At 35.3% G+C, this 22,693-nt stretch overlaps 1 protein-coding gene across 7 annotated transcripts in view; it reads right to left on the minus strand.

Annotated features, from left to right (window-relative positions):
• Positions 1-22,693, minus strand: part of LOC136037778 (rho GTPase-activating protein 45-like) — a 242,982-nt gene that overhangs the window by 88,650 nt on the left and 131,639 nt on the right. For all 7 annotated transcript variants that reach the window (XM_065720602.1, XM_065720603.1, XM_065720599.1 and 4 more), the window contains one exon: positions 18,476-18,557. In XM_065720602.1, the coding sequence (XP_065576674.1) occupies positions 18,476-18,557 (82 nt within the window). The remainder of the gene's footprint in view (positions 1-18,475; positions 18,558-22,693) is intronic.

Consider the following 22,693-nt stretch of genomic DNA (forward strand, 5'->3'; position numbering starts at 1 on the left):
ATTGGTTTAGGCTAGCGTCATCTAAAAAATAACTGACAATATGGCGCTTCAAATTTGGCTAATTAAGAAAACTAATTTGGCTTTAAGAAATTCATATAATATGAACAATCTTAGTTGCCCAAAACTTTTAAACTTAAAACTTAAATTTTAAAAAACATTTGATTTGGGGCCTCCAATTGCCTTCAAATGGCTCATTAAACTGATAGACTATTTGAATTACCCTTGCTCCATGCCTATTAACCTTGGTTCTACCCTAGGATGGATGAAGAATATCTATCAACAAATGAAATGACATCATTTTTATACAATTTTAAAAAAAGAATGATGCCAGCTTAGCCTCTCACTCAGACTATCTGTTTTTTTTTTTTTTCAGTTAGCCACGGCTCTCAATTTTTCCGTCACGGTCCACGATTTAAATCGATTAAAATTGATTTAATCGAGCAGGGGCAATTCAAGCAATTCTATTCAAGGGTAATAATGAAAAACACAATTAAAAACATGATATAGCAAAAGCAAATTAAATAAAAGACACTGAGAAAACAGCGAACTCGTAACAACTTATAAACTGAGGAGCGCCAAAAACCTTAATAATTTTCCAAATGCCTTTTCTATATGCAGGTATACCAAAAACTTGCAAAATCTGAAATAAATAATCTTTGAGTACCAAGGACATCAAAACTAAGTTTTTTTTCCTTTTTCACCCATCTTGGGGCTATTTTGAAAACCACGAATTTCTAGCATTTCTTTAGTTGTTTTCAACGAAGGATTTTAATGGCAGTACCAAATCATTGTCAGCATTTCCAAATTGAACCGTAAAAAGAATCGATCAAAACTAATTAGTTAAATTAGACAAGGCTTTTTGAAAAAAAAAGTCCAAACAATAACAATCTGCTGATCCAAAAGCACCTTCAGCTTCAAAAGGAAGCTAAACCTAAATTTATTTTCGGTATAAATATTTTAGCATATTTTTGGCTGACGTCACCCACATTTTTTTCAATTTTGGCCTTCCGCTACCGCCAAAAACTGCATTACATGCAACTGGTCACTTTTGTCGTCAAAATTTAAATCCTCCATTTTTCCTAGCCGATCTGTTTTTATGGCACTTGGTATTAACCAAGTGACATATAGCAGTCGCCAATTCTGTCGGTCTGTCTGTCGGTCTGTCGGTCCCGGTTTTGCTACTTTAGGCACTTCCAGGTAAGCTAGGACGATGAAATTTGGCAAGCGTATCAGGGACCAGACCAGATTAAATTAGAAATAGTCGTTTTCCCAATTTGACCATCTGGGGGGGAGTGGGGGCCCGGTTAATTCGCAAAAAATAGAAAAAATGAAGTATTTTTAACTTATCAGCAGGTGATTGGATCCTAATGAAATTTGATGTTTGGAATGATATTGTGTCTCAAAGCTCTTATTTTAAATCTCGACCAGATCTGATGACATTGGGGGGAGTTGGAGGGGGGAAACCTAAAGTCCCGATTTTGCTACTTTAGGCACTTCCAGGTAAGCAAGGACGATGAAATTTGGCAAGCGTATCAGGGACCAAACCAGATTAAATTCGAAATGGTCGTTTTCCCGATTTGACCATCTGGGGGGGGGGAGTAGGGGCCGGTTAATTCGGAAAAAATAGAAAAAATGAAGTATTTTTAACTTATGAGCGGGTGATTGGATCTTAATGAAATTTGATGTTTGGAATGATATTGTGTCTCAGAGCTCTTATTTTAAATCCCGACTGGGTCTGATGACATTGGGGGGAGTTGGAGGGGGGAAACCTAAAATCTTGGAAAACACTTAGAGTACAGGATCGGGATGAAACTTGATGGGAAAAATAAGCGCAAGTCCCAGATACATGATTGACATAATCAGAACTGATTTGCTCTCTTTGGGGTAGTTGGGGGGGGAGAGTAATTCTTAAAAATTAGAAAATGAGGTATTTTCAACTTACGAACGGGTGATCGGATCTCAATGAAATTTGATGTTTAGAAGGATATCGTGTCTTAGAGCTCTTATTTAAATCCCGACCGGATCTGGTGATGGAGGCGGGGAGTTGGGAGGGGGAAACCTAAAACTTGGAAAACACTTAGAGTGGAGGGATCGGGATGAAACATGGTGGAAAAATAAACACAAGTCCTAGATAAATGATTGACATAAACGGAACGGATCCGCTCTCTTTTCGTAGTTGGGGGGGGGGGTATTTCTGAAAAAATAAAAAAATGAGGTATTTTTAACTTACGAACGGGTGATCGGATCTCAATGAAATTTGATATTTAGAAGGATATCGTGGCTCAGAGCTCTTATTTTAAACCCGACCGGATCTGGTGACATTGGGGGGGGGGGGGGGTTGGGAGGGAGAAACCTAAAAATTGGAAAACACTTAGAGTGGAGGGATCGGGATGAAACTTGGTGGAAAAAAAACACGAGTCCTAGATACATGATTGACATAACCAGAACTGATCCGCTAAATTTGGGGTAGTTGGGGGGGGGGGTAATTCTGAAAAATTAGAAAAAATGAGGTATTTTTAACTTACGAACGGGTGATTGGATCTCCATGAAATTTGATTTTTAGAAGGATATCGTGTCTCAAAGCTCTTATTTAAATCCTGACCGGATCTGGTGACATTGGGGAAGTTTGGGGTGGGGAGACCTAAATGATGGGAAACGCTTAGATTGGAGGGATTGGGATGAAACTTGGTTGAAAAAATAAGCAGAAGTCTTGCATACGTGATTTACATAATTGGAATGGATCCGCTCAATTGCGGGGGGGGTAATTCTGAAAAATAAGAAAATGACGTATTTTTAACTTACGAAGGAGTGATCGGATCTTCATGAAACTTCATATTTAGAAGGACCTCGTAATTCCGATATCTTATTTTAAATCTCAACCGGATCAAGCGTAATTGGGGGGGGGGGCAGTTGGGGGGACCGGAAATCTTAGAAAATACTTAAAGCGGTGAGATCAGGATGAAACTGGATGGGAAGAATAGAAACCTGTCTAAGATACGTGACTGACATAACTGGACCGGATCTGCTCTCTTTGGTGGAATTGGGGGTGGGGGTAATTTTGAAAATTGAGGTATTTGTAACTTACGAAAGGGTGACCAGATCTTAATGAAATTTGATATTTAGAAGGATCTTGTGCTTTAAAGTTCTAATTTCAAATTCCGACCAGATCCTGTGACATTCGGGGGAGTTGGAGGGGGAACCGGAATTCTTGGAAAACATGAAAATTGGAGTATTTATATCTTACGAATAGATGATCGGATCGTAATGAAATTTGATTTTTAGAAGGAATTCATGTCTCAGAGCTCTTATTTCAAATCCCGACCAGATCTTTTGACATTGTGGGGATTTGGAGGGGGAAATCTTGGAAAAACACTTGGAGTGTAGGAATCGGGATGAAGCTTGGTGGATAGAATAAACAAATGTCCTTGATACGTGATTGACAGAATCGTACTGGATTCGCTCTCTTTGGGGGAGTTGGGGGGGAGGGGTTCAGTGATTTGGCGAGTTTGGTGCTTCTGGACGTGCTAGGGCGATGAAAATTGGTAGGCGTGTCAGGAGCTGCACAATTTGACTTGATAAAGTCGTTTCCCAGATTCGACCATCTGGGGGGCAAAGGGAGAGGAAAAATTAGAAAAAATTAGGTATTTATAACTACGAGTGGGTGATCGGATCTTAATGAATTTTGATATTTAGAAGGACTTTGTGACTCAGAGCTCTTATTTTAATCTTGGCCGGCATTAAGCCTCTTATTTTCCTTTCTAAATCGATCTATTGATTCATAGAGTTTTGTTAGAGCTCATACCATATGATCTCTTGGCTCTTAGCTCTTCTCGCCTCGTCACAAGTGCCATATGAGCTCTTAGCTCTTGTTTTTTTTTTTTTTTTAATATCTCAGCAAACCAGGTGTGATTGGCTTAAATTAGTGCTAGCTAAAGTTTGATATTAAGATAATCTCATTGTGAACGGGGCTTAATTTTCTGCTTAACCAATTCCAACAACCAGATTTTGTTTCACGATCCTTGGTACGTTGATATCCCTTTATAAGACAGGGTTCAGACAAAATATAAACACCGGCAGGAAGCGGAACTGTTATATCTACATTAACACACAAAAATTGTTCCATTTACCCTCTTCGGCATAACTATCAGTTATTTCTATTTATAGTTACTTTAGCAATTTGCTTTTATTTCCCTTTTTAGTTAGATTTGCTTTTTATATAATTTTTTCTTTCAAACAGTTCGTGGTAACGAACTGTAGTAAGGAGCGATCCGGCTCAATAGTAACCAAAACTCTAAAAAATTGAATTTTGATATCAGTAGCTACATCAAAAGAATTGCATTTAAATGCTGATTTCAAATATATAAGTTTCATCAAGTTTAGTCTTACCCATCAAAAGTTACGAGCCTGAGAAAATTTGCCTTATTTAGGAAATAGGGGGAAACGCCCCCTTAAAGTCGTAGGATCTTAACGAAAATGACACCATCAGATTCAGCGTATCAGAGAACCCTACTGTAGAAGTTTCAAGCTCCTATCTACAAAAATGTGGAATTTTGAATTTTTTGCCAGAAGTCAAATCACGGGTGCGTGTTTATTTGTTTGTTTTTTTTTTTTTTTTGTTTTTTTTTTTTTTTTCCCAGGGGTCATCGTATCGACCAAGTGGTCCTAGAATGTCGCAAGAGGGCTCATTCTAACGGAAATGAAAAGTTCTAGTGCCCTTTTTAAGTGACCAAAAAAATTGGAGGGCACCTAGGCCCCCTCCCACGCTCATTTTTTCTCCAAAGTCAACAGATCAAAATTTTGAGATAGCCATTTTGTTCCGCATAGTCAAAAACCATAATAACTATGTCTTTGGGAATGACTTACTCCCCAAAGTCCCTGGGGGTGGGGCTGCAACTTACAAACTTCGACCAGTGTTTACATATAATAATGGTTATTGGGAAGTGTACAGTCGGTTTCAGGGGATTTTTTTTGGTTTTGGGGTGGGGGTTGAGGGGAGGGGGCTATGTGGGAGGATCTTTCCATGGAGAAATGTGTCATGGGGGAACAGAAATTCAATGAAAAGGGCGCAGGATTTTCTAAAATTACTATAAAAAACAATGAAAAAATAAACATGGAATTTTTTTTTTCAATTGAAAGTAAAGAGTAGCATTGAAACTTAAAACGAACAGAGATTATTACGCATGTGAGGGGTTCTAAAAATACTTTAGCATAAAGAGCGAGGTATTTAGGAGGAGATAAATACCTCGCTCTTTATGCTATAGTATTTTTAGTAATTTCAACTATTCATTCTACGGCCTTTCTGATTCAGGGGTCATTCTTAAAGAATTGGGACAAAACTTGCGATTTAGTGTAAAGAACGAGGTATTAACGAGGGTACAAACCCTCTCATATACATAATAAAAATTAAAGAATATAAAAGTTTGTTACGTAAGATAATTCTTAAGTTACGTATATTTTTTACTAATAGAAAAATTCGTTAAAAATAAAAATTTATAGTTGCCTTTTTATGTAACCGAAAAATTGCATGGCAACTAGGCCTCCTTTCCCATCCCTTATTTCTCAAAATCGTCTGATCAAAACTAAGAGAAAGCCATTTAGCCAAAAAAGGAATTAATATGCAAATTTCATTTTAATAATTTATGTGTGGAGAGCCAAAATCAAACATGCATTAATTCAAAAACGTTCAGAAATTACATAAAAAAAACTAGTTTTTTTAACTGAAAGTAAGGAGCGACATTAAAACTTAAGACGAACAGAAATTACTCCGTATATGAAATGGGTTGTCCCCTCCGCAATCCCTCGCTCTTTACGCTAAAGTTTGACTCTTTGCCACAATTCTGCTTTTTAAAACAATTAAAAGCTTTAGCGTAAAAAGTGAGGGATTGCGGAGGGGACAACTCATTTCATATACAGAGTAATTTCTGTTCGTTTTAAGTTTTAATGTCACTCCTTACTTTCAGTTAAAAAAACTAGTTTTTTTTATGTAATTCACTATAAAAATAAGAATTAATTGTCGCTCAAAGTTCAGGACTCTGTTTCCGCCATTAATATGTTGGCTACATTCCCTTTACTAGTGTAATAACTTTCATCAATAGCTTTAACCATACAGTTATCTTAGAATGAAAATGGTTTGAAGTATCAAGTTCAAAAATTATCTTGAAAAATCAACAATGAGGAATAATATCTGTATTGATGGTTTTCGTAACAAGTGTTGATGCTGATAGATATACTTTTTATCTTTAGCAAATATTGAATCCCCCCCCCCGTAATTTCAATATTTCGCGTATGACGGATTGAGAATTATATTCTCTAAGCATCTTTAAATATACAAAGAGAGCTGTTTTAACTCCTTTATCTAGCCCTGAATTTTAGATAAATCTTGACTGCGAAAAGACCTTACCGCTTGTGATAGCTATATCTCGTTGTGAATGTGCGTAGGGTATGGTGTGGAGATTTTTAATTATTATGTGATGTATGAAAAAACTATGAAAATATTATATTTCATAATACTGTTTCATAATACTTTTTCATACTACTGTAATATTATGAAAAAAAAGTGGAATGGGTATCCAAAAAAAACGGATATTGTTCATATTCTCTTTACGAAAACCAACATAGATATGCGAAAAAAGACGGGACCTATATAGAGATGGAGCCATTGAAGCTGAAACTGGCAGCTGAGGGGGTAATTATTATAATACAATAATAATATATATTTTTGAAAACCTGACAAATAGATTAAAGTGACTAGTGCTAAGTACGGGAATAACACTGCTGCAGTTAAGGTAGGAAATAAGGTTAGTAGCTGGTTTCGTATTAAATCAGGAGCTAAGTAGGTAAATAATTTCTGAGACCACACTTGCTAATCATGACAAAACATAATTTCACGAAGAAGAGAAAAACGAGGACAATAGCAGCTAGTGAAAAAAAAAATGCAGATATTTCGGTCAAGAACTCCGCTTGACCGTCCTCAGTGCAGAATAGAACTGATAAAATAAAAAAAAAACTTAAAACAAAACACAAAACTAAAATAAGATGACCCTTTCAGAGTAACGGAGGAAGGGTAACCCTGAAAGGGTCACTAGGGTTGTGTTCTATCTCTAATTATATGGATCATTTAGATGGAATTTGTCTTAAAGGGCTCAGAAAGGCGATGGGAGAATATGGAATTAAATGGGGAGAAAAAAACTTTCCCAGTTTTTTTTCACAGTTGAAAAAAGTTCGGAAGATTAGGAAGATAAGTCTGCGAGCCAAGATTAGACTAACGGAGGCTACAGTAATGACAGTGGTCAAGTATGGTTATGAAGCATGGGCGCTTCGACAAATGGAGGAAGATTTGCTAGATGTTTCCAGGGAAATTGCCTACGGATTCTTAAGGGTACCCAACTGACTGACCGTATTTTAAACAGTAGGCTGTGCGAAAAGTATGGTTTAATCTCGCTTTCTCCGGCTATAACAAGAAAAAGGTTGATATAGCTAGGGTACGTTCTGTGGATCAAAGATAATATATTACCAAAGATTGTCCTTTTATGCCAGCTGTCTAGGGCTAAACGGAAAACAGGTTGTCCACGGTTAGGACGTGGACGTCGTAAAGAATGATTTAATGGAAATAGGACTTTACAGGAAGATCTAAAGAGGGGTGTTCTGAGTAGATTGGAATGGAGGCGTAGCGTGCATATCTCTGTTCGCCTCAGGCGGCTTGGAGCTGCGGTGAGTTGCTAGTTTTAGTCACCAGTTTCATGCCCAACTATGCGGAAGCCTTATATATATCGACCCCCATTATCGCTTGTCTTTTAACCGCAGATAATGTGAAATTCTTCTAGATGTCATGGCGTCACCATAAGCTCGATAGAACAACCCTGGGAAAATACAAATTCTTCCTTAAACTCCACATCTATTTAGATTATTCTTGTGGCATAAATGTCAATATGCTAGTTTAAAAAAAAAACAAAAAAACGAGGAAAAATCGATGAACACATACATATACAATTATCGCTCGTTTAATTAAACTTTTTTAAGCATATAATTCTAACCATAAGATGTTTTGTTGACAGTTGTCAATACTTCCTTCCACACAGCATTATATGTTCGTCGTTCATTTTTAGGAGGTAGCAGAACGTTTAAACTACAGTATCTTTTAACAGGAGAAAATGCCACATATAACACACCATCATTGAAAACAGGAGTACGGAGATTGACGCCAAAAAATTCAAAAGCCTTGCCACTTGTGTATTGTCATGGCAAATGCATTTCCAACGGGAAATTGATTCTGCTAAATAGGGCATTCAAGTAACCTAACTTAACATATCAGGATTGCAGAGAAAGCTTGCGACAGTATTATGTGTGTGTGTATTTGTGCGTATAATACAATGGTAGTATACTCTTTATTTTGATGGGACTCCAGACCAGCCTCTGTTCTTGTGGAGGGTCTAAACTTTGATATTAGTGTTGGTTTTAATTCTCACAAATTTCTCAGACTCTTTGCGAGGACCTGAATACATTGTAGCCCAGACTCTCCCCTGTTTCATGAAGTCTGTAATAAAAAAAAAAAAAAAAAAAAAAAACAGAAACCTGTCAAAGATACGACATATTTTCTATACGGAACTCGAAACTTTAGGTTCAATGTCAAACTTAGGACTATTCAAATTTCCTTCCATCACAACTCACAACACACGAAAAAATATGTGCTACCACATTATTTTAGCTCTTCTTATCAGTACTTTTATAAGGTTAACATGGTTAGTATGTTTTTTTAAAAGCAAACTACTACTATTGCTAATAACTCACTGCAGCATCAAGCAGCCTGAGGTCAAACAAAGCTGAGCACGCTCTTTCTCCACCCCAGCCTACATAAAGATTTGCTCTCTGCCCTCCCATGAAGTTCTGATTTCCCTTAAATCCTTCCTTATTACCCTTCTTCGTCCCGTTTGTGAACGACCTTCTGCCACCAACGGATGGTCAAAAAGCACATACTTTGGCAACCTGTCATCCACTGTAAAACGCGGTCAAGCTATTTTGACTTTTCATTCATTATGAACAATTATAGTCCACTATAGTCCAAAGAACTTAGACTATTCTTGGACAATTTCTCTGGAAAATTTTTAGTAAATCTTTCTCACACTTGACAGCTTAATCAGAAGAAATAAATCCACATTAATACCGTATCCAGGGGGGTAGGTTATTGACCCTCCCCCAATGTTTCCTAACTCGTAAAAACGTATCAGAAATGAATATAAACAAATACTTTATGCGTTTTTTAAAGTTTTTTACCCCCCCCCCCCCCATCTGAAAAAATCGTGGATACCTTCTTTTTGACGTAATACCTTAAATTAAGTATTATTTTCTAAGACGACACTGCCTTTCAATGACGAACAAATAAGACGTTAAAATGAGGACAAGTCCATTTATTAGTCAGTAAAAACAGATACAAAAGTCTGGATATCTCGACCACATATACAGTGATCGTTATCAGCCGATATACTCAAATATAACAGATATGCTCAGTTTATCAGTTGATGACGATTGCTGTATGTGTGGTATAAATATCCAGACTTTTGTATCTGTTTTTATTATCTAATAAATGGACTTATCTCCATTTGAACGTTTTCTTGCTCAACATATCCTCTTTTGAAATACCACAGTAATAATATTTGTCATCTATTATCTTCACTTTTGGATGCCAGATAAATACATCAGCTCTTAGAATTTAATTAGATTAATTAGATTCGCAAACATCTTCTTTGATTAGTTGCCTATTTAGTAAAAATTCTGTAAGACAGCATGTCACTTTCGCAAAACATTTCCACGCAGTACTCTTTGAAGTGACAAAACCCAACTGTCTTCAATTTTGCGGTAAATAAAATTATGCCTGTTCCTCTTAAAAATACATCCGCTTTCTTTTTAAACCTCCCCTAGTCGTGAGACAAATATGTCAGTCCGCTGAAATTTTATTACAAACATTCCCTAGAAAAGATTAATCTAGCTTGTTAATATTTTTTTTTAAATAACAATTCATGCGTCGAAAAAGAATATTAAAATACTGCAAAGGAAGCGCAACACACATCCTCAACCCTACTTGCTAAGTAACTATGTACTAAAAGTCAGTGAAAAACTGTTCTACAAATAAACCCAGCGGAGAGTGAAAGTTTTCCAACAAAAACAGAACATTACTCATTAAAAGCGGAAGTTTGGGCAATGGACGGTTGTCCTTGCACGTCCAACCAGATGAGCCAAATTAGAAATTAGCAGGATTGCTGTGTACATTTTTAGAAGAAGTCTTTTAAAATTTTGCGGTTTAAATTCTTCTATCCCAAAGTGTACCAAGATCCCACCTTTTAAATTTTGGTTGATTTTATCGCATATAATCTATTTGTAATTCTGCTCGGTTATTATGAGTAAAAAAATACTTTTGGCTCATAGTTACTAAATATTACACTGTCAATATTATTTATCAATTCGGAAATTTCGGCAATTTACAGATGTCCTTGCAGGCCTAGCAAATTATGCTAATTAGACATTATTAAGGATCGCTAATTATATTTTTAGTGGAAGAACTTTAAAATATTTTCCTCTTAAATTTTTTTCTATTCCACAGTACAAAATAGCTTTATTCGGAGGGGGGCCTAAATTTTGCCCCTTCCCTTAACTTTGAAAAAAAAACTTTTTTATGGTATTTTAATTGAAAAATCGTTTTTTGCGTGTTCCCCTTGAGAAAATGAAAAATAAACAATTTTGCACCCTCCAACTAAATTCATAGGATCTCATCTACAAAAATACGAAAAAAGTAAGAAACTTAGAAGAACTAGATTTTTGGGGATTTAAGACGGAAAGACAGGGATTGAAAATAGCAGTGCCAATCACAGTGTAGCGTCTGGCAGCGCCTTTAAAAAAGTAAAAACTTTCTAAGGCAGTCGGATATTTGGACTTCATCAGCTGGACACTTTGTTTAAGTTGGCTAGTTTACTTTAAGCTGCTAGACCTACTGGAAGCATATTTTTTTTCTTTGCAACCCCCCCCCCCTGCATTTTAAAATACCTAAAAAGACATGTATGCTGCTGTTTCGGTAAAGCAGTTGGAAAATGCTAGATGATGTTTGTGTGTTGTTGTCTTTTTAACATAAGCACCAGTTTCAATTCTTATAAATCAAGAGTGGCTATATCATCAATTAGCAAAAGCAACTAAATATCTAATAAATAAGAAAAAAAAATTATCTTCTCCTGGTAAAACAGAATTTAGGGCACCCTAGTTTAAATGACTTGTTACTGCTAGAAAGTTTCACTTTTCTTTTCAAAATTTTTGGGTAAAAATGGGGCAAAAAAAATTCTAAGAAAGCGTGTTTCTTCTTTTATGGTACTTTTCAGGCTTTTCGCTCTTTTTTGTATCTTATGCGTAGGAGCTATAAATAAATAAAATAAAAGATAAGAATTTTCTTGACTTTTCAGTATACATAGGGCCTAGACTGGAATTAATTTTGTACTTGAGTTATTATTTTTCTGATTGTTATATGGCACGGCAAAATATTTATTTGTGAATTTTTACTAGAAATTATGCGTTTTAATCCAAAGTAGTACTTGTTTGCTTTTTAATTTTATTAAAATTAAATTTTGTGCGTCAATAGTTGGTTTATTCAGTCAAATCTGCTATTATTTTAGTTTATTGCAATGTTATAATAAATTCATTTTGTCTAGTTTTCCAAATCACCCATGAAGCTTCAAATATAGGTCTATACACCTGGCACGAACGATTTACCTGGAGAGGTGTAATTAGAGGAGGGGGGATTAAAATCATTGGATAAACAGGAAATTATGTAAAGACACATGAAGCTTCAAATATAGGTCTATACACCTGACATAAATGATTTACCTGGGGAGGTGTAATTAGAGGAGGGGGGATTAAAATCATTGGATAAACAGGAAATTATGTAAAGACACATGAAGCTTCAAATATAGGTCTATACACCTGGCACGAACGATTTACCTGAAGAGGTGTAATTAGAGGAGGTGGGATTAAAATCATTGGATAAACAGGAAATTATGTAAAGACACATGAAGCTTCAAATATAGGTCTATACACCTGGCACGAACGATTTACCTGGGGAGGTGTAATTAGAGGAAGGGGGGGGATTACAATCATTGGATAAACAGGAAATTATGTAAAGACACATGAAGCTTCAAATATAGGTCTATACACCTGGCACGAACAGTTTACCTGGGGAGGTGTAATTAGAGGAGGGAGGATTAAAATCATTGGATAAAAAGGAAATTATGTAAAGACACATGAAGCTTCAAATATAGGTCTATACACCTGGCACGAACAATTTACCTGGGGAGGTGTAATTAGAGGAGGGAGGATTAAAATCATTGGATAAACAGGAAATTATGTAAAGACACATGAAGCTTCAAATATAGGTCTATACACCTGGCACGAACAATTTACCTGGGGAGGTGTAATTAGAGGAGGGAGGATTAAAATCATTGGATAAAAAGGAAATTATGTAAAGCCACATGAAGCTTCAAATATAGGTCTATACACCTGGCACGAACGATTTACCTGAGGAGGTGTAATTAGAGGAAGGGGGGGGATTAAAATCATTGGATAAACAGGAAATTATGTAAAGACACATGAAGCTTCAAATATAGATCTATACACCTGGCACGAACAATTTACCTGGGGAGGTGTAATTAGAGGAGGGAGGATTAAAATCATTGGATAAAAAGGAAATTATGTAAAGACACATGAAGCTTCAAATATAGGTCTATACACCTGGAACGAACGATTTACCTGGGGAGGTGTAATTAGAGGAGGGGGGATTAAAATCATTGGATAAACAGGAAATTATGTAAAGACACATGAAGCTTCAAATATAGGTCTATACACCTGGCACGAACGATTTACCTGGGGAGGTGTAATTAGAGGAAGGGGGGATTAAAATCATTGGATAAACAGGAAATTATGTAAAGACACATGAAGCTTCAAATATAGGTCTATACACCTGGCACGAACAATTTACCTGGGGAGGTGTAATTAGAGGAGGGAGGATTAAAATCATTGGATAAAAAGGAAATTATGTAAAGACACATGAAACTTCAAATATAGGTCTATACACCTGACACGAACGATTTACCTGGGGAGGTATAATTAGAGGAGGGGGGATTAAAATCATTGGATAAACAGGAAATTATGTAAAGACACATGAAGCTTCAAATATAGATCTATACACCTGGCACGAATGATTTACCTGGGGAGGTGTAATTAGAGGAGGGGGGATTAAAATCATTGGATAAACAGGAAATTATGTAAAGACATAAGTGAGTCGACAAAAGGTTCTTAAAATTATGAGATTTTCTGTAGAATTTGAGCAGGCTCCAAGAAATACCCCTCCGTGTGTAAGACTAAGTTGTACATAATCATCAAAACCCCACATATTGACTTTTGGTGAGATAAAAGAGTATGCAACCTTGGTAATTAATTTTGACTTATATAATTTCAAATTTTTATTGAATTAGTATAATTAATTGTCAATGAATGAAATAGTTTTCAAAGAAGCTCAAACTTAGTATTATACGGACAACCCATCCAGCGCTATTTATTCCACACATCAACCGGCCATCAGATGAGGACAAATATTGAAGGGGAAGGGTTGCCAAAAAATCAAAAATTGAAGTCATGAGAACAAAAGAATTCAAATTCATAAGTAATAGACATTTAAAATATGGAAACGGCTTTCCTGTAAAATATACTTTCTAATGAAGCATAAATATACAATGCTAATAAAAGAAAAACATATTCTCTTTTAAAAAATATAAGAAAAATGCCTTATGAAAAGTTTTCAACCTATATCATTCAAGCCCGAATTCACACAGATAGCTTCTCTATTTTAAAGGCTGGTACATACACACCCATGAAAATTGTTCCAAGGGAAGGAACCTCAAAATGCTTCCAGGTGGAGGGAAAGGTATGAAAAAATGATTATTTCTTCCACAGAAACATTCATATTTATCCAAATATTGCAAAATACGTTAAATTGTTGAAAAATATATTTGAATCAAGCATTATTTTCGTAAAAATGACAACTGATTCTAAAACAGATAAAACTGGGGGAAAACAAGGAAATATGATTCATTGATATTTGCGGCATATTATAAAGTAAAAATCCCTTTATTTTTTTTCGGTATTTTTTTAAAAACCTAGGGCTATATGACATCATTCAAAGGGGGCTGAAGTGAATTTTCAAAAACATGAACAAAACCATAAAAATTTGCAACATAAAATGTTTCTTTGTTAAAGACTTTTTTTACAATTTTTTTTTTAAATCCGACCCTCCCCCCAAACTAACGGCATCAACAGAATTTAAATCACAGAAAAAGAACATTACAATATAATAGTTCATATTCCTTCTAACACAAGCTAATAATATTTTTCAAGTCTTTCTCTGCTATTTTGGACTTGGCCAGCATTCATACAATTAAAAATTCCCTCAAAACATTTCATACAATTTTATTGCTCTATATGAGGGGATACTTGTAGCTATTTTGAGATAAGTAGTAACCTCAAGGAGGTTAAAACAACGTAATGCACCTTGATAAGAATATATCTCCTGCAACATTAAATATCCCTTCTATAACATGCTCTGAAGACAAATTAAAAGGAAGGGAAAAATGTCATAGTAATGGACTTCTGTGTTTTTGGAAAAAAAATTACACCACAGACTTCATGACGACATAGAAAGAGTGTTCGTTGCCAACGGCTCTTTCGCTCAAAATTTTGGCCTTACTACAAATTATTAATTTGAAGTAGGATTGGGACGATGACCAAGAGTTAACACCACAGGAATTGGAATGGAGTTTTAAAATTCGACGGCCACCCTAGTCGAAGACTCATAAACAACAGCTTTGTAAGTTTCATTTCCTGCTAATTAATGAGTTGTTACAAATATATAACCAGTGATTAAATTTAGATCTTATACATGTTTGTGCACATTATGAATTGTAGGAATCCCGTCGGATACTCTGAGGAGATCCCTAGTCAGTTCTAGCAAAACTATCTGCCCCTTAGTGCTCTAAAGGTCTATTTAATGGATGTAACAGGAGTCAGAAGGATTTCTTAGGAAGCTGATACACGAGTTGCAGAGTGTTCGTGCAAACTTGTGTAACATTTAACCTTGTATTAGTTCACCTATAAGACGTGTATCAGAAACAAAGCCTTACTCTTCTTTCGAACCAACGTCCAGATATTCGTGTGATTTTGTCTTGCTTCAATATTAAGCTGAATAAAAAAATAGAACCGTCCTCTGCTTTAGTGTTATTAATGCTATTAAATATACAAAAAAACAAGGTCTTTCAACTTGAAGTAAGAAGCAACATCAAAACTTAAAACGAACAGAAATTATTCTGTATACAAGGGGGCTGCCCGTTCCTCAACCCTGGCTCGTTACTCTAAAGTCTTAAATTTCAGTAAAAACACTTCTCATTCTATCCCAACGGCCTTTGTGTTTCAGCTGTCTTTGATTACTCAAACTACTGAAAGAATCAGGGTGAAAGGTCAAATTGTAGCGTACAGAGTAAGAGTTGAGGAAGGGGCAGCCCCTCTTATATGCACGACTCTTTCATATATACGACTCTTTGACGAAAGTAAGCTAATAAGAACGATAACGAATAGAAAGCTTCGTCTAAGGATGACTATGCAGTAGATAGGATACACCTAAGAGACCTTAGCTCGGAGAGACCTTAGCTCCTTAGCTCGGCGGTCCAACCCTAAAACAGTGTATCAGCAGCTTTTCCCGATTTTTAGTTAAGGATCGCTTCTTACATAATTTTTGCGTTGAATCGATAGGTATATGAGAAGTTACTGTATCTCTTACGGCTGGATAAATCCGTATCTCACTTTTACAGCGTATCAGATCTTTTGCCTGACTTTCCAAAACCAAAAGAGTGTATCTAGCATATATACACTTTTTTTTATTGACAGTTTTGACTATGTTACGGCTCGGAAGTCAATTGAAAAAGGGATCACTTTAAATTTAAAACCACCGTCTTACTTAATGAATCTTAAGAAACTATTTTCACGCTTCCATCACTATTTGGATTTACTCCACTGTCCAGACTCCATACACAGATTTTATACTCCATACATTTACACTCCATACTCTATAGATTACTCCACACACGGATTTACTCCACCGTCCAGAAGATCTATGATTTTAGGTAGGTTTCCACGAAATACAACATCACATAAAATATGTTATCTGTTTCTAGTGGTGGAATTATCTTCTCTTAGTATTTTTGACAAAGAAATTGCAAAATGGTCTAATTTCTTATTAGATTACTATACAAACGATTGCTTTGGGGCTTTTATGTTCCAGTAAATATGTCTATAAACAGAAAAGTATATTCCTGCCCACTATAAACTTGCCCGAGTCCCCCTCCCATCTCTTAGAAAAACCTTGACAAAAAAATAAAAAATATTCAATTATGTAAAACTTTTATATTTCATTTGGGCTTAAAATGAATCATTTTAAGACCAAAATTATTTTATTAATTTTTTCTTTTTTATTTTCCAAAATTATTTTGATTTTTTCTTTTTGATAGATATGACAACACTCATATTATTGAGACGACAGTAAGAGAAGCGAGGCCATTAATTACAATTGAATGTAAATCTTCACCCGTCCTGCATTTTTAATAAATGCAAAAGAAGCTAAATGAATGTCTCCTAAAAAATCAATAATAGTATTTTTAAAATAATAAAAAATTGTTGTATCATTGATGTTAGTTAATGGCTACTTTTCCTGCTGAAAGTACCTGCCCACGTGCGTTTCTTATCCATTTCAAATAGCCTACTTGATGTTGAAACTTAAAATAAGCCCCTAATTAAGCTGAACCATGGGAGGTTGAGCAGGCAGAATAGTGGAAGACAGGACTGTTTTTTAATGTTGCATCTTTCATCACGTAGGTCTATTTTAATGTCCACAATAGTTGCTAGGAGGCAGCTCGTCATGAGGAGGATATAGCTCATCAAAAATAAACAAATTAGCAAACGTACAACAATACAAAATTACCGGTCTAGCAAACAAAAGTTCGTGGGTTCACATTCCAACGATGGCGAATATTCTTCCATCATTTGAATCATCAAAATTAGAAGATGATAAAAATCTAGTATTGATATTTGATTCCTTCCCAAGCTTGGAATCTAGCCACAAAGGGAGAAATCTGATTCTGATCTTCAAAACCACAGAATCATACAAAACTTAAATATGAGAAGTTTTTTTCCTTTTCTTTACACTCCTTGACTGTGATCAGGCATTTGCATTTTTCAGGAGGAGGGCTGAATAAAAAACAACATTATTTAATAATTTGGATATGAAACTCTCAAAAATCTGGAAAAAATCTAGGACACTGGGCAGGCCCAGGCCTCAAAGCTCGCCCTGCATACAACCCTGAGTCTGATATAGTTCTATATTACTAGAGTCATAGTCTCTTAATTTTCTTAGACTAATCTATAGAAGTGAGCATATTCAGTTTAGGAAATTCTTAAGGGTCATTTGGAGATTTTCAAGCTTGGGGTCCGACCTCAAGTAGAAAAACACAATTTTGACCTCCAAGACTACAGAAAAAAACAAGAATTGAATTCGAGAGTTTTTCTTTTCTTTTTTTCATAACTTATGACCTACATTCTAGATTAATAAGTTTTGGATGGCTGAACATCTGAAACTTTAGAACTGAACATATTTACTTTTAGTTTAACACGTCATATGAAAATTTCAGGTACTAAAAATCTATTTATAATAAAATATAAGTCGGTCATACCAAGTATTAAAAGATCAATGAGACGGGTATAAGAGACTTGAAAGATAACAATTTAGCACCAAGGACATAGTCAGGGGTTTTAAGGGGGCTGCTGTCCTCCACCTAATGCTAATTTTTTTAAAAAGACATAACGACTTTTCTTAAGCTGGAGTATAAAAGAGGTATAAACACAGTATTAATGGATAGCAAGTTCGTGTCTAAGAAACCCAAAACACAGGGTACCTGCAAAAAGGGTGGGTATACCTTTTTGTTTGGAGAAAAAAAAATAATTATCAGGCGTAATTTACCTCCGCAAAAAAAAAACATTTACTGAACAAAGCGTTTTTTAAGCCTGTTTTTAATTGTAAAATTTTTGCATACGTGACCCCCTCACTCAAAAAGCTTTTGTGGGTAAATATGCCAAAACTCAAGAAAACAGTAAAAATTCATAGTTAACATCTAAAAACGGCTTTTATTAATAGAGAAACACCTTCCGGGCCTATTAATATTGTATTATCACGCTAATCCCTTAAAAGTTCTTTTGGAAGTGGTAAAATCCCAAATTACGGTGCTTCTGGCAAAGTGCTACTTTGTTTTACTATTGAAGACAGTAAATGATGCTTATTGTTAAAACACAATGGCAGAAAATTCAAACTTCGCGGAACGCGATCTGAATATAAATCAGTACTCACCTTGCACTAAAAGCTTGAGAGAGTTGGTCGACTGTTTCATAAAATTCTCGAAATTCAGCACATTCATTGTCAAAGTTATAGCCTATAAGATAATAACGTAATCACCAAAGAGAAAAAGAGAGAATACAGTCATATACTTCCAGGTTAAAAAGTGCAATTGAATTCCACTGAATTATTTTTGTACAGCCAACCGTTGCAGCTAACCACATCCCTGGGTATATATCAGAAAGGGGAGCCGAGTCCTCGGTGTTTTCAAGCTCTTACCTCTTCTCTTTTGTTGTTTATAAGGCTTGAAAACTGCATAGAAGACAGGACAACAGTTGCGTTAGCCTTGTAAAAAACTTCTTTTTTATGTGGCTTTGGTTAAAGCTTAAATTTATTTGGCACTAGGTTTTGGACCCAACGCGAACGATTTTAGTGGGACTTCAGCCCTATTCGGTTTTTTTTCTAAAATTTAAAACACACTTTCTAAAATTCTTTAAAATATTCTATATCAGGTTTTAGTAAAAAACAACCAAGAGAGATAAAACTCTACAAAAAGAAAACTTCAAACGAGACGACGGCCAGTAGACGACGCTTGTATCCAAACAAGGCGTCTTCAGCACAAGATAGAAAATTAAAAGAAAACTAATCTAAAAACAAATAAAAACCACCACCAATAATAATAAATACAATTGTCGCTACTTATCCACGTAGGGAAAAGCAGCTATTTGAGTTACTAAAATGAGAATCAAAGAGCAACTGAGGAAAAAGTATGAAAATTGAAACTTAGTTAATTATTCTGTTGCGAAATAATCCTCTTGTAAGCTAACATTGAAGCAACTCTAATTTATCTAGTGGGTAATCTTGTCCCCTGGTGATTGTGTAAAATTTTAATTCCCCCATCGACTATTGGTTCATTTTTCAAAAGAATATTATAAATTGGGTCAATATTTAAATTCCCTGTGTCTCTATTTATTTAAATATTAGCAAATGTATGTTTTTTAATTTCTATAGCCTCCCTCGACCACTGAGATAAACCTCTATCATTAGAAATGGATGTAGCCTCATCAAATTGTATAAAATGTTCTGGATAAAAGAATGTATGTTCAGCTAGAGCCGAAACAAAAGTTTCGGGAGGCTTTCTTAGTTGTAGGGTTTTTTTCTATTGAGTTGCGATGCTCAATAAATCTTTCAGTAAATTATTAGGGAGTTCTACCAATATAGAACTTTTCACAGGAACAAGGAATTTTATACACCCCACTAACTAAATCTCCCCGGGTTAAATCCTTCCCAGAATTAAGAAAACTACCCAATGGTCTCACCATTGTAAGGGTCTTACTAGGGATAGTAAGGGTCTTATCCTTTTTTGAAACCCCCTCCCCTCCCTATCTAGAACTTTAACGAATTAAAAAAAGAAAGCAAGAGAAAAATGACATGCCTTAAACACTTGAATCTATCTTCAAAATTCAAACAAAAACAGCAATGGGTAAAAACCCACGTTTATTACTGAAGATGATACAATATCTCCCAATGGCTATAAACGCCAAAAAACGTTCGCTTTAGAAACCACATTTTCTTACCAAATAGATAAGGAATAGGAAAAATACTAATATCATAAGACAATTTGGAACATGTTGTATATTAAGCTACTAGAAAAAGAAAAGGTGTTCCTCCCCTTCCCCACTCCATCAGCAAGAGTAAGTCATTTAAGCCTTCAGGCTAAAAAGATTCGAAAACTTGTATGAATTGAACCTTAAGAGATTTGACATAGGAAAGAAAGGATCAAAAGCATGAGCACCACTTTTAGAGCAACGGCTGGTGACTTCGTAAAAAACTAAAAAAAAATTTAAGAAACTGGATATTTTATATGATTAGTATACAACGTATAGGGTCAAAACGAAAGTTTCTCTGTAAGTGATGGCTAATTGGCATTTTTTAGTAAACAAAGTTACTAAACGCTAGACGGCATTGGTGACTCTGCTTTTTAATAACAGCGCCAGCTAACACTGTCATAAATTTCCAGTTTTCACTCCACGTGGATCTAAGGCTGTACTAGGGCATGTGTCGTTTTAAATCTAGCTTTATGGGTTTTCCTATATGCGTGTGTGTGGATGGGGGGCGTTGTAAAAAAATTTATCTAGTTTTTGAAAGAATTTTCTAATTTAGTGTTTGTTTTATTTTTGCTCTGACCTGAGGACTTTTATCTGCTTTTTAGCTAATTATTTCATTTTCTTGCACTAAGGGTGGATGGGCAGAGATCTCGACCGAAATATCTGCATATCATTCTTCATTTTTCACTGGCTGAAATTATCACCATTTTTCTTCGTTAAATTTTTTTACTTTTGTGTGGGGTGGGTGAGGAGGGAGGATATATGTTTGTTTGTAACCATTTAAACGGTTTCAATATAGTTGTACGAAAGTTCAACGTTTCAATCTTTTTTTCTTTAGTTGTTTTAATGTATGGTCACAGGAAACAAACGAACATACGCGTACTTCATTCATACATAAACTCCCTATATACATACATATATATATATATATATATATATATATATATATATATATATATATATATATATATATATATATATATATATATATGTATTATTTACTATAAAAATTTATATGTCGAGCCTAGTATTGGTGTCTTAGCCGTCCTAATCGAGCGATTAGCACGCCAGAGCTGAAATACTTTGTCCGTGAGTACAGGGGTTTAAATCCTGGTATCACTGATTAGTTGGTTTGGAACGGGGTCAATGGCTTTACCATATAAGCTCAGTCAGAGTTAACCTCAATCTAAATGGTATCCTAAGAAATCTGGGAACAGTAAACAGGAAGGCAGTGCGAAAGCACAAGATGGCTGGCCCCCAACCCCGATTGCACTTCCTGGCTGAGGGGTCACGAAACGAGATGTCATGCTCTTTACTTTCTTTTTTTAATAAGATTGGTGTGAAAATCCCATTTCTATAAAAAAAAAAATATATTTCTCATTCTTTCAATCAAAGAAAGTTTAAGCCAACACAGAAGATTGTCTAGAGATGTCTTAACCCCCCATTTTTTAACCTTATAAGCATTAAATCAAAGATGAATGACATATCAGTCTGCCAGTGAGTCACCATTAAATAGGTTTGCATACTTGGCTCTTAGAAAATTAGAAACACTTTAGAACAGATCTATTTTGATCTAGAAATAGATGTTTCTACTTTAAAAGTGTTACTCCAAACAAAATGTGTCGTAAAATTGGTAGCCACTGTGGAAAGGGCTCTTTTCAAGAAAAGGTAATAAACTTGTATGAAAGTACTTCTTTGGCTTTGACCCGAAATGTGACTCATATTAAAGTCACAGATTTCAACAGCGACCAACAACTCCTAAGACAACATTGTCACACTGAATCGATTAACTGGCCAATCTTTGATTTCATCTCGAGATTTGATTCTTTAAGAAGGAAATACAGGAAATACAACAACAAAAATATAAAAAGAAAACACACCTGCATGTAAACACTCAACACCAAAAAAATAAATAATAACGAAAAGTGATCAGTGAATAACTGCCAAATGGGTAGATAGGGAAGGACCGGAAGTACCAAAAAAGCGACAAACTAAGACATTCTAAGGCTCTCAAATTTTCCCAAAGCAATAGACTTGCACAAAGTAGCAGACTGCATGGGAAGCTAATCAATATTAGCTACTTTATTAGCAACAATTATCAGCTAAATAAGCTGTAAATAAGAGCTAACTTGTAGATTCTCCTGTACACTTGATCGCAACAATCCCTTATGTTCTGCATATTTTTACTTTTATCTTCCGTATTCCATTCTATCTTCTGTATTTCTGCATAAACTATACTTCCCGAGCGATAAGATGTATTTGTCACAAAAAAACAAATTAATTCAAGAAATACGTCGTGCTGGTCCCCACAAAGGCCCCACATGGCCTGTTAAGGAGGGGAAATATACACATAATTTTAAGGCACTAGTTCATAAACAGTAAAAAAAAAAAAAAAAAAAAAAAAAAAAAAACAAGAGAAAATGGAGTAATGTTTTAATAAATCGCTTAAGCCAATTTCTTGTCCCCAACTCCAACTCCAATTTCCTTGTCCAACTCTAATTTATTGTCCCCACAAAGGCCTCACATGGCCTGTTAAGGAGGGGAAGGGAAATACACATAATTTTATGGCACTAGTTCATTAACAGTAAAAAAACAAAATGAGAGAAAATGGAGAAAGGTTTCAGCG

This window comes from Artemia franciscana, chromosome 17 (genome assembly GCF_032884065.1).
Source record: "Artemia franciscana chromosome 17, ASM3288406v1, whole genome shotgun sequence".
NCBI classification, from domain to species: Eukaryota; Metazoa; Arthropoda; class Branchiopoda; order Anostraca; family Artemiidae; genus Artemia; species Artemia franciscana.